This window comes from Prunus dulcis, chromosome 2, assembly GCF_902201215.1.
Source record: "Prunus dulcis chromosome 2, ALMONDv2, whole genome shotgun sequence".
NCBI lineage: Eukaryota > Viridiplantae > Streptophyta > Magnoliopsida > Rosales > Rosaceae > Prunus > Prunus dulcis.
In genome coordinates this window covers 54,500-67,168 of record NC_047651.1, presented here as the reverse complement: position 1 = coordinate 67,168, position 12,669 = coordinate 54,500, and the positions used below count along the sequence as shown (strand labels likewise).

At 37.3% G+C, this 12,669-nt stretch overlaps 1 protein-coding gene across 1 annotated transcript; it reads left to right on the top strand.

Annotated features, from left to right (window-relative positions):
• Positions 1–5,398: 5,398 nt before the first annotated feature.
• On the top strand, positions 5,399–11,477 carry LOC117618570 (cysteine protease ATG4-like). The gene is made up of 9 exons (XM_034348203.1): positions 5,399–5,674; positions 6,374–6,883; positions 6,965–7,050; positions 7,212–7,262; positions 7,379–7,758; positions 8,581–8,719; positions 10,710–10,765; positions 10,838–10,908; positions 11,019–11,477. The coding sequence occupies exons 2-9, from the start codon at positions 6,424–6,426 to the stop codon at positions 11,237–11,239; spliced, it is 1,464 nt and encodes a 487-aa protein (XP_034204094.1). The 5' UTR covers positions 5,399–5,674; positions 6,374–6,423; the 3' UTR covers positions 11,240–11,477.
• The last annotated feature ends 1,192 nt before the right edge of the window (positions 11,478–12,669 follow it).

The window sequence follows — 12,669 nt, the reverse complement described above, 5'->3', positions numbered from 1 at the left end:
TTAACTAAGTCTTAACCTAATCCAGGGTTATCTTAGGCCCAAATTAGGTTTCCGAACCCAATCAAGTAAACATATACTACAACATTTTTTTTTTCTGTTTGGATAGGTACCGTTTGTACTTTCCAAGCCATAGATGCACGATTGAAAGAATGTTGAAGTCCTCCTAATTGAGGCATAGAAAAGAACTCATCCGAGAAAGTACCCCATTTGGAGCACAATGGCTTGATTAGAGGTCCATAACAAGTCCAAATTCATCAAACAAACCAAGTTTATTGGGCTGGTCTCATCTCCAATAGTGGCACGATTACGCAAACTATGAATAGGGCAAAAAGAAGCAAGTTGCCAGGGCCCAGCTCGTGCTGGCCTGCCATTTTCAGCTTGATCCAACTTTCAATTTTGTTTGAAATTGAACGAGTCCTCTCACGAGCCAGAGATCCAATAGAAGCATTGGTGCTGACCCGGCCTTCTCCCTTCCCCCGCTCCATTCTTAAGAAAGGTTGACATAAGAGGAAGAAAAAGGCATTAACAAAAACAAAACATTGGGCACTTATGCATAATTTATTAATATTTTAAATTTAGTTATTGATTTTTTAAACATTAGAACTCTTTTATTTGTTCTTTCTTGTTCACATGGCCCAAATTTAGTATATATGCCATCAAAGAGTTTGCATTTTTCATGTCATCAATTAAGGTATTTTTTTAATAAAGAAATTAAGGTCTTAATTAATAGATTACGCCATGGATGTTTTCGAGTCTAGCATTGCAACATTGTAAAAATGAAGTACTGAATTGACAAGTGGCGCTCAAGGTGTATTCAATGTAGGATTTACAAATATAAGGGTATTCAATTTAGACGTATAAATACTCCACAAAAGTTTAGGTGTATTAAAAGGCTTAATTATTGATATGCTTCATGTGCTTTGCCAAAAATCTCAACCCCATGTATTTGCAAGTGGCTCACTTTACCCCCCGTGCTTTATTCATGTGTCCTTCGTTCCCCTATTCCATCTAGTTCCTCACAACAGTCGTTAACTCTACTTATGTGGCATGGGTATATTTGTAAATTCAAACAAGTGGATCCAAATTGGTCGTGGCAAATGGTTGGACCCATTTGTTGACATCGAGTTTGTTTGTTTGTTTGTTTGTTTGTTTTTTTTTTTTTGTCAAGGGACACATAGAGTTAATTGGATTGTCTAGTAGGATTTCATAATTAATATTTGGGGCAAATTTTGTAAGGCTACAAAATGGGAATCTTGGAATAGGGTTCCAACTTATTGAAATTGGGTCCCAAATCTTTAGATAGGGAAAGGCAGTGTGTTTGTCTGTCTTTGAATATTGATTGAGTCAATGAGAAGTTAAATCGGGAAAGAAAATCTCACTGTTACTGGAGATTGAGGCCGTGCTTTGAATATTGATTGTTGTCAGACTTGAAGGCTACAAGAAGGTGACGATCCTAAGAGAAGCTAGAGGTGTTCAATGTGTGTGTAAATGGACCCATCCTTCACTTTTTTTTCCCTAGATTTAGGCATATGGTTTTGGAGTATTGCTGGTTTTGTAGTCTTTCTTCACTTATTTTTTTGGATTTGCACATGTGTGGTTTTGGAGTGTTGCTAGTTTTTCAGTCTTTCTTCACTTCTTTCTATGGATCTGGGCATATGCTTTTGGTGTTGCTAGTTTTTTAGTCGTTGTTTATGTCTGTTTTTGGTCTAAAGGTCTTTGTTTATGTCTTTATCATTTTTAATTGTCTTTCTGCTGTTTGTGGACCTGGTACGTTTATTTCTTTTTGTCTTTAGCATGTGACTTTCTTCCCTTTTGTGGCTTTTGGCATGTGAGGTCCTTTTATTGTCTTTGTGTTTTGTGTGGTCTTTTTCTTGTTTTTCTGTTGCTTGTGGACCTAGTTTTGTGGTCCCTTTTTTGTATGTATTCCATGGACTATTTGTGAGTTTGGTATTTGGTAATTGGCAGATGAAGATTATGATGATCTTGTAACATTTCAGTTTTGTCATGGAGGCAAACTAGTGGAGAAAGGCTTGAGTGACATGCCAAACTTACTTAGGTGGTTCAGTTAGCTAGTTTGATTATTGTGAGGCAGACTACATGTCTATATTAGAGCTATGGGGAATGGCTAAAATGGTGGGATATGATAGTGGTGTGAGCTTTTATGGTGATGAGTTGGTTTCTAGGGAACTCATGGAAATATCATCAGATGAAAAACTGTTATGTTGTATGATATCAGTTCATAAGACCAATACCATAGTGGTAGTCATAAATTCAAACATGAGGGTACCCAAATGGAAGAGGCACAGTTGGAAGAACACGTATATGAGCAAGTTGATGATGAAGGTACTGAGACTGATGATGGTGAAGGTGCTGATGAAGAGGATGATATCAAAGATCCTGATCTTGTTGATATCAATTATGAATAAATAGCTGAGGAGTGCTTGTTGAAACATGATGACAAGTGGTTTGATGGCAGATGAAGATGATGAATAGTCAGACTATAGGGAATACTCACCTACACTTGTATGCATATGGAGCTCTTCTAGTGAAGATGAAGCAATTGCTAATTTGAGGAGGAGGAGGAGGAAAAGAATGCCTAAGGGTGAGAATTTCAGGCCTGAAATTGATAGGGTTAGTTGAAAGGTATGCTAGGCAATTATGACTGAATCTTAACTGGATAGCTTCTTCATTTGTAGAGCAAGTGCACAAAGACTATGGCTATACTCCTTGTAAGATTGGTGTATAGAGCAATGGCTCTGGCAGTGGATATTGTTGAGGGAACTTATAGCCATCAATATGAAGCTTTGTGAGATTATTGTCATGAGTTGAAGAGAAGAAACCCTGGAACCACAATCGTCATTAAGTCTGAATTGGAAGGAGATAGGCCAGGGTTTGAGAGGTTGTACATATGTTTAGCAGCATGCAAGAAGGGTTTTCTTGATGGTTGTACGCCTGCTATCTACTTAGATGACACTTAAGTAAAATGCCCTCACCCTGGGCAATTGCTTACTGCTATTGGTGTTGATGCCAACAATGACATGTTTCCTATTGATTATGTCTATTTAGAGATTGAGAGTGTCAATTCATGGGTGTGGTTTTTGGAACTTTTGGTAGCTGATTTGGAAATTGCAAATAGCAATGGTTATGTATTCATATCTGACAAGTAAAAAGGTCTTTTAGAAGCTGTAGCAACTTTATTCCCAAATGCAGAGCAAAGACACTGTTTAAAACACTTATATTCAAATTGGGCTATTGTTATTTTGAAAATATTTCGGAACTTATGTGGATTAGGGTGTTATTGCTGCAGACCCCATGTTTGGAATTTATATTTTAGAACCTGTTGGAATTTATGATTTTGAACTTATGTTTGGAACTTATGACGACATTTGGAAGTTATGCAATGACTATTTGGTATTTGGTGGATAATTTCGTTTGATTGCAATAGGATTAAACTTGCTATTTTGTTTGTTTATGCTGTTGTAGGTTTGTCATGGATTTCTTTGCCCTTGGCTTTGCTCTTTTTGGCCTAGGTTTCTTTGCCTTTGGCTTTGTTGTGTTGTGGCTCGGGTTTCTTTGCCTTTGGTTTTATTGTGTTGTGGCCTAGGTTTCTTTGCCTTTGGCTTTGTTGTGTTAGGCCTACACCAAAAAAGAAAAAAAAAAGGTGCAACTTCCAATTTTGGTTCAGCTGATCCTTTTTTTTTAAAGTGAAGCATGAACTTTCATTGATGAAACAGGGAAAAAACCCAGATACAACCTTCACTAAACAAGTTACATTATTAACTTCACAAAACACAACTTCTTAAACATATTTCATAACATGAACCTTCAAACTAACTTGATGACAACAAACAAAAATAAAGAAAACAACATAGTAGCCCAATTTTTTCTTGATTTTCCTCAACCTCTTGCTTTTTCCTCTTCTAATCTATTAATCTATCAATCTTTCTTAGTAATCCAGGTATCCCCATCTTTGAACGTTCAAAATTTTTGGGATCAAACCACTCCTAAAAGTAACATCCTTTCTGGTGTCTTCCCTGCATCAACCCATACCACATTTATCATTTATTATTTTCCAAAAAATAACCATGTATCAAGCATCTTATATTTTAGTTTCTTACCTTCGAGTTTGGAAATACTAGAAATCTCCTTTCTGGGTTAGAATTAGTCCACGAAGTTTGAATTTTAGCTAGCTTTCCTCACTGACACCGCTGATGCCTTCCTTCAACAGTGTCCATCTAATCAATTGATGATGACTGACTACAACAGCAGCAACGAAGACCCACAATAGAGGAAGACCAATTTGTCTTCAATTGATATGAGCCTTCAATTTTTAGGGCACTGCATCACCAAACTAAACCCAAAATTGGGGAAACATAGTCAATTTTAGCAGCCTAAATTTTTATAGATCTTCAAATGTTATCAAATGACAGATGTTACAATACTCGACCCTAGGTGGCTGCCACATAAGCAGAGTTAACGATTGTTATGAGGAACTAGATGGAATAGGGGAACAAAGGACACGAGCATAAAGCACAAGAGGTAAAGTGAGCCAATTACAAGTACATAAGGTAAATTGAGATTTTTGGTAAAGTACATGGGACATATCAATAATTAGGCTAAGTCATGGACTTTGATGGACATACATAAAGTAGTATATTTTAGTGGGATTTAGAGTGGATTTTAACCATAAACAATCCTAGCCTTTTTCCATAGACTTTGGTGGATTTCATAAACTCCCTTTTAGGCCAAACATGTCCATGGTGCACCCACTAGAGCCTAACACCCTCTCCCCAGCTGCCTCCCCTCCAACATCACCCCAATCCACCTCCCATCACCACCACCACACCCCCACCCACCTACCTTTATTGCATGAATAAAATGGGTACTAACCACGTAACTGAGATTGGATCCACTTGCACAGCTTGCTTTGGTCTTAGTAAAAATGCCTTCTGAAGAGAACAAAATGCTACAATGAGGGAGATTTTGGTGAGGAGTTCAATCCAACCATCCAACCATTTAAAAAGTTTAAGTTCAATATTTTCTCTCTTATTGGATAGTAGGATTGAACCCCTCCCACAAGCACAACTCCCTCATTATAGCATTTCCACTAGTTGATGGTCTTGAGCCAAAAAAGAAAGGCTTGATATGAGCCCCACTCTACGGCAGCTTCATGTGAGTTGGAGCTGGAATGTCATTGGGCTCCACAAATTTCCAGTTGGACTCACATTGAGTCTGATATTTCGCCCGAAAAAGAGTTTGGGCCGAAAAACCTTGTACACACGCATTGGGAGGCTTTTCTGGGCTAAAAACCCAAAATTTGAGTTTCTCCTTACCCGTTGGAATGGCCTAAATAGAATTCCCCAAAAGTCCATGTAGAATCTCCCAAAACCCATTGGAATCTGTTGGATTTAGAGATGAGAGCAGATTGTCCAAAATCTATTACTTGGAAAAGTTTTTCAAAATTCTCCAAAATCCTAATCGACTACACCCCGTTGGAGAATTTTACCCTGGAATTCCGTATCTCCAAATTTCCCCTCATTTCAGTTAGTAGAATTTCCCCTCGGTGCCAGTGTTTCTGTTAAAGAATAGACTCAGAAACCGAGTACGTGGTTTTTGTGTGTGGTTTGTGGGCTGTTGTCGGTCAGCCAGTTTCCTTGTCATCACCGATCACCAGGTTTGGTTTTTCTTTTCTTTCCTCTGTTTGTGCAAAAAAAATTTCTTTGGAGTTTCCTGTCGTTGAATTATAATCGGTCGAGGCCATGACGCCTTTTGGCTTCGCTAGGGTTCAGAAATTGGGGCTGTCTTATGGGATGTGACTGTATTGATTGGGTAGATATCTTGGCAATTCCATCCTTTGTTGTTTTCCTAAATCTCTTATCTGTTTCAGCTTTGCATGATTTATGTCTTTCCTAATTCTTCTTCTATGACTTATTAATGATTTGCATGATTTGCAAATTATACTTTCTTGCTTCCTCTGCATCTTTGTCTCGCGCTATATGGATTCTTCAAAATTCCGGCCTACAATTGAATATGTTTAGCATTTCAGGATGATAACTGAAAATTGTAACGATCGAAGATATTTTTTCGTTTTTCTTTTTGAAGTTATATGGTCTTTCCTGGATCCAATCCCATGCTTTTGGGATATGCAACATTATTTGGTCAAGTTGAATGCTTTTACTTTTTTTCCCTTCGTTGCTTCTCTTATACTCTCTGAAAGTTAAGCTAGTTGCGTCTTAGTTCCTCTAGAATATTGCACATATGGTTGCTTTGAATGTACTATGTCTAACTTGTCATAAACATGCTTCTTTATTCATCTTGGGTTTCCTTTGGTTCTTTGGAACTTTCTTGACTGAGATGGATGCTTAAAACTCAGGTTGCTTCTATGAGCAACTTCAGGATTATATGCTGCTCCATGACTAGGTGATGAAGGGTTTTTGTGAGAGGGCTGTTGCGTCAAAATATTCCTCCAAAAGTTCAACAGAGTCGACAGATAGGGGTCCGTCATCTGTTTGTTCAGATTCAGGATCTAGGGACAGTAAGCACGACAAGGCGTCCCTGTGGTCAAACTTCTTTGCATCTGCCTTTTCAATCTTTGAAACACATAGTGAGTCATCAATTACTGAAAAGAAGGAAATTCATTCTAGAAACAATGGATGGACAGAAGCTGTGAGGAAAGTTGTGACTGGTGGCTCTATGAGGAGGATTCACGAGCGTGTACTTGGATCCAGCAGAACTGGCATCTCTTCTGCTAGTGACATATGGCTTCTTGGTGTGCTCTACAAAATCTCACAAGATGAGTCCTCTGGAGACGCAGCTACCAACAATGGATTAAGAGCATTTGAACAGGATTTCTCATCAAGAATTTTGATGACATATCGTAAAGGTTTGAGTTGCAAACATCATTTTTAACTTTAGCACATATAAGTTTCTGGAGCAAAACCAATATTGACATATTTATCTCTAGGTTTTGATGCTATTGGAGATTCAAAGTATACTAGTGACGTAAATTGGGGCTGCATGCTTCGGAGTAGTCAGATGCTTGTAGCCCAGGTGTGGTGCAGCATTGTTTCTTTTGGGTGCTTGCATTCATGCATGGTTAAGGTTTCATATGTCTGAATATTACTGTTAAACTTTCTTGATCGTGGCATCAGTCATTGTAATCATGCTGTCTTTCGGGTTAGATAGTGAATGACTACAGCGTATGTTTACAGGCATTGCTTTTCCATAGATTGGGAAGATCTTGGAGAAGACCCTTGCACAAGGTAAGATGGATTGTTTGTAGTTTACATCTTATCCATCTACTTATTGCTCTTGAATCTCATTTTGGAATTATTAGTCATACATACATACATATATATTTTATACCTTTGTTATGCAGCCTTTAGATGAACAATATATTGAGATCCTGCATCATTTTGGTGATTCCGAAGGATCAGCTTTCTCTATCCACAATCTTCTTCAGGCTGGAAAGGCTTATGACCTTGCTGCCGGGTCATGGGTTGGCCCATATGCCATGTGCCGCTCATGGGAGACTCTAATTCGGTGTAAGAGAGAAGGAACTGCCTTTGATAACCAGCCACTTCCAATGGCTGTTTATATTGTATCTGGGGATGAAGATGGGGAACGGGGTGGAGCCCCAGTTGTCTGCATTCAAGATGCCTCTAGATATTGTTTGGAGTTTTCAAGAGGTCGGGTTGATTGGACGCCTATTCTTTTACTGGTTCCTTTGGTTCTTGGACTTGAAAAAGTCAACCCCAGGTGCCTTTTTTAATCATGGTAGCTAGATGATTATGATTCGTTTTGCTGACCTAGGGAATCTTTGGTCGCTGGATTTTTTGTTTAGCAAATTGAGTTAGCACCAGTTAGCTTTTTTTTAATCCTTTTTTATTTGGGAGATTCACAATTATACGCAACATAGGGGCCCAAATTATAAAAAAACCCTATATGAAATGGACTTTAGAAACACACCCGAAGCCCATTTACGACATAACAAAGAGGCTTTTAACTTCTTATAACTTTCAAAACTGCCATAAATTTCTTAAAACAAGCCCAACTCCAAAACCTCATAAAAAAACCAAAACACTCAATAGGGCATTAAAGTAATTTAATAATCAAAATTAAATTCAATAGGGCCAGCTGTCATTTTTTGGGTTTGTTTATAGAAATTAAATGGTATAGGGTTTATCTATATCATTAGCGCTAAGAATGGGTATATGACTAAATATCGCTTTTTAGATTAAGAATTTTGATTTAGGAAGTGCTTTACTAAAACTTTATGTTTATCTTGCTAACTGAACCATAAAGTCAACCTGGAGTTTGGCAGCCTAGATGACATAGGGAATGATACAATTAGAGAATTCATAACTCCAAACTTCACAACCATTTATGGTACTTAATGGGATGATTTAATTTATTATCAGGTACTGCTGTAGGATAGTTTAGTTGTATTACAATGTAAGACGTGATTTTTGCATTTTTTTAGGGTGGTATCAGTTGGTCGACGTCTTTTGCACTACATTTTGTTTTGTAATTTTAAGCTCTTTAATAAAGTATTGTTTCTCATAAAAACATTATTATCAGGTACATTCCATCATTGTGGGCGACATTCACTTTTCCCCAAAGTCTTGGCATCATGGGTGGAAAACCTGGTGCATCAACTTACATTATAGGTGTGCAAGATGAAAAAGCACTTTACCTTGATCCGCATGAAGTTCAGCCGGTATGGCATTTTTTTTATAATTTACTTTTCATTCAAATGTCTCGATATGTACTTAACCTGAATAAAATGCTAATAGCCTTAAAATTTGCATCATTCAATGAGCAAACTGTGTTGCAAAGGCCTGTCCTATGGGCAAAGAATATTATTTGATGAATTTTGAATATCTCATGCTAAGGGTAAATCAGTTAAGGTAGTCTAGTGGTATTTGTTGTGAATTTTGAACATCTCTTGCCCCTCCACTCAAACTACTTCAATGTTTTGGGCTTCCACTTCCCCTAATGCCCTCTACTTGAATCAAGTTACTCTTGTGTACATGTCCAGGTTGTTGTTCTACATGTCCAAAATGGACTGAACCACCTTAGTGTATGTAATAGGAGCTCCCTTATTCACTGTTATCCGGCATAATATCTGATGCAGTAGCAACAACTTGGTGAGAAAAGAAATTTCCTTTTTGAAAGCCCAAGGTGAAGCCTAAGCCTGTTGGCCCAAATTGAACAATAAGGCCTTCTTAGTTGAAAGATAAATGGCCACAGTAGTGCAAGGGTCGGGCATAAAAAAGAATAATTGAAAGTCTTATAGAGAAATAGGCTAAAGAGTCCCTATACTGTAAATATCAAGTGTCATAAAAGTTGATGTATTTGGGTCTTACAACAACTCTGTTTTATTTATTTATTTATTTATAAGAGTCTCCTATTAATGATGTGTCTTTGAGTATTATCTTCTTTTTTTTAATGATTATTATACTTTTAGTATTCCCAGGAATATTTGGGATCACTTTCTGAAGCCTATATATTTGAATTAGGTCATCTCTTGTAAATCAAATATGGTTTGGATGAATGAAAATGAAGTGTTGTTGGACTTGGTGCTGTCATAACTCCTCTACTTTCTTCTCCTTCATCTTCCTTATTCTTCTCTGTTTTTCAATATAATCCTAAATCTACTGTTCTCTAAATCTGTTCTGTTTGCTAAACTTTTTAGTATCTTAAGGCTACTCCAAGCATCGACATAGGAAACATGTTAACATACATTAAATCTGTGTTCTTTCAAATTTGTTTTATTTCTTCAAGTACAGTGATTACAAATGCAAAAACTCATCTAGGGTTGAGCTTTCTCGAGGCAATAAGGCACTCAATGAGTTGATTGCAACAATTGTTTCATTGTAAAATAGCTTAAACTATTGCTGCTTTGGTTAGGAAAAATGCGAATGGAGGTGGGGAAAATGAAAACATGGATTCTTGGTCTTCAGTACCTAGACAAGAAGATCCTAGAGAATTTGATGCAGAGAAGGGTTGATGTAGGATATAAACTAACTAGGACCTGAGATCAACTGCAGAATTAATTTAAGCTCTTTGAAACTCATTCCGCACGCATTCCTCTCTACATATTATGAAATTGTAAATTTGAGAGTAAAAATCAGCATGAATCAAGTTAAATTTAATTCCTGCATTTTGCTCTTAAAATAAAATTTAGAAATTAGGGAGTTTCAATGACTAAGCAGACTCCTGAAGTTAGGGTTTTGTTCAAATTTCAGTACAAGTCTTAAATCAGCAGGAAACAAGTTAGTTTAAGTTTCCACATTATATTCCTAAATAATAGAAATTAGGTAGTTCCGATAACCAACAGACTCCTCTAGTTTAAGATTTTGTTCAAATTTCAAACACAGAACGGTTTAAGTGTGATAATAGCTGTCGTTAGGTCATTTGGGGAAAAGAAACAAATTTTTTTTTTTTGAAGATGCAGTAGGGGTAGGAGGAGAGGAGCTTTGGGCAGGGTCAGATTTTGCGGTACTCAAGTGTGGCACAGTGCATCGCTGATAGGGAATATCCAACTCATCTCTCTATGGACTCATCTTAATTATTAGGATGTGCTTTTTACAAGGGTTCTTATTTGTTCTTATCTAGGCTTGATACTGGTGATAATGTTTTGCATCATTACTTGAGTTCTCTTCAAATTCATGCCTGACTGGTTTTTTTGGTGCTGGTTGTGCCAGGCAATCAATATAAGACGGGATGATTTAGAGGCTGATACTTTATCTTACCACTGCAAGTAAGATCCTTTCAGACTAGTTGTCTTAGTGTTTCATTATACTATTTTTCTAACTATTGGTAATTTGTGCAGTGTTATACGGCACATTCCCCTTGATTCTATTGATCCATCTTTGGCGATAGGATTTTATTGCCGTGACAGAGGTTTGCTGGTTACTCTTGGCTGACTTCATAGTTTTCGGAACTTTTGTTTATGTAGTTAATAGTTCAACACATATACTTTCTTAGTATTGTTAAATTTTCATGGCTGGCAGATGATTTTGATGATTTTTGTTTTCGAGCTTCCAAGCTGGCAGATGGATCAAACGGTGCTCCGCTGTTCACTGTGACTCAGACGCATAATTTTCCCAAGCCGGTTAACCACAGTGATGTTTTGGATGATAGTGGTGGGGTTCAAAATGATGATTCATTTGTGGCCCCGCCCATAAGTGATGCAGACGGAAGTGCACATGAAGATGACTGGCAACTCCTATGATGACTGTTTACTGGGTGTAAAATTAATATGGGGTTTGGCAACCTTGTACATTGTGGGTGTTTCTGGCTGCCTGGGTTATCTCCCCAGATCTAGAGAACCTCTGACTGGCATTTGGACTGCAAATTCAGATGTCTCGTGATTGTGTGCATTATTCCTGGAGTTTGGTGAAGTTGACATTTGTAGAGAACAGATTAATTATTATTCTTGTTAATTAAATTATTATCAATCTCTCGCCTTCCTTCCCCGCCTCCTACCATGCTATGGTTGAGTATTTGAGGAAAATATTAAATTGCCATGCTATGGCTGAGTATTTGAGGAAAATATTAAATTGCCATGCTATGGTTGAGTATTTGCGGAAAAATATTAATTTGAGTGCTGGAGTTTATGGTCGTGGATCAGTGTTAATCCATGGGGTCGAATCTAGTCAGTTTTCTGTTAGAAATGATCACGTTTTCTAGGGTCAAATTTGTCGAGCTCCTAAACTCTCCCTCTTATTCTCACCCCTCCCCCTCCCCTGTCAAAAAAAACTTACATGTGACGGGGATTACACTGTTTTGTTATTTCTGACTAATAACACAATAACACGTGAAAAAGTTATTTTATATGTCATTGCGTTATTGGCCTCTGGTTAGTGATTGTTCACCACTATTACACCAAATCAAAAGGGGGCTAGATTGGAACCAAAACTCCCAACGGATGGATGTATGATGGTTTTTTGGGTCAGGACGGATGGATATATGATTGAATACAATTTAATGTGCTTGGAATTAAGGTGCCGACGAGTACCAATGATCTTGTTAGATTTGTGGGCTACTACGTGTGCGTGGGAATTCTAAAGGTAGAGCATCCAAAATGGTTGTATAATAGTTCAATAAATTGAACTTTTTTGGCATCTTTTAAATTGAATTGCAGTTTTACTTGCAATGACATAGTTCAATAGCTTCAGATCAATAATTATATCTACTTATATGCTTTTTTATATACTCAAATAAAATAAAAGGGATAAATTTAATAACCCTACAAAGTGTACCATTGCAATATTCTGAAGGAGATCTTTAAGAAGAGACCAATTTTGAATATATTTGATGAAAAAAAATTATTGATGTATTTTTTTCTATTGCATTGAACTATTAAACAACCCTTGCGGATGCCCTTAACAACATAATGCATTAATAGGGGGCTTTGGATAGAAGGTGACACTCTTATCCAAACTTTCATTGGTGCCTTCAAACATAGATTTTCTTCTGTTAATCCCCGAACCATAATCAAATTAAGGACTTTACCAAGATCACTGAACCTTGTGTTACCCCAAGCGACAATAATCGTCGGCTAGCTCATGTGTCTGATTTAGAACTTGAATAAGCCATTAAGAGTATTGGAGCTCTTAAGGCCCCTGGGCCTAATGGTATGCATGCCTTGTTTTATCACCA

Coding starts and splice junctions, on each gene's coding strand:
- LOC117618570 (XM_034348203.1), top strand. CDS start 6,424: ATGAAGGGTTTTTGTGAGAGGGCTGTTGCGTCAAAATATTCCTCCAAA. Junction 7,759..8,580: donor CTTGAAAAAGTCAACCCCAG/GTGCCTTTTTTA, acceptor CATTATTATCAG/GTACATTCCATCATTGTGGG. Junction 8,720..10,709: donor ATCCGCATGAAGTTCAGCCG/GTATGGCATTTT, acceptor TGGTTGTGCCAG/GCAATCAATATAAGACGGGA.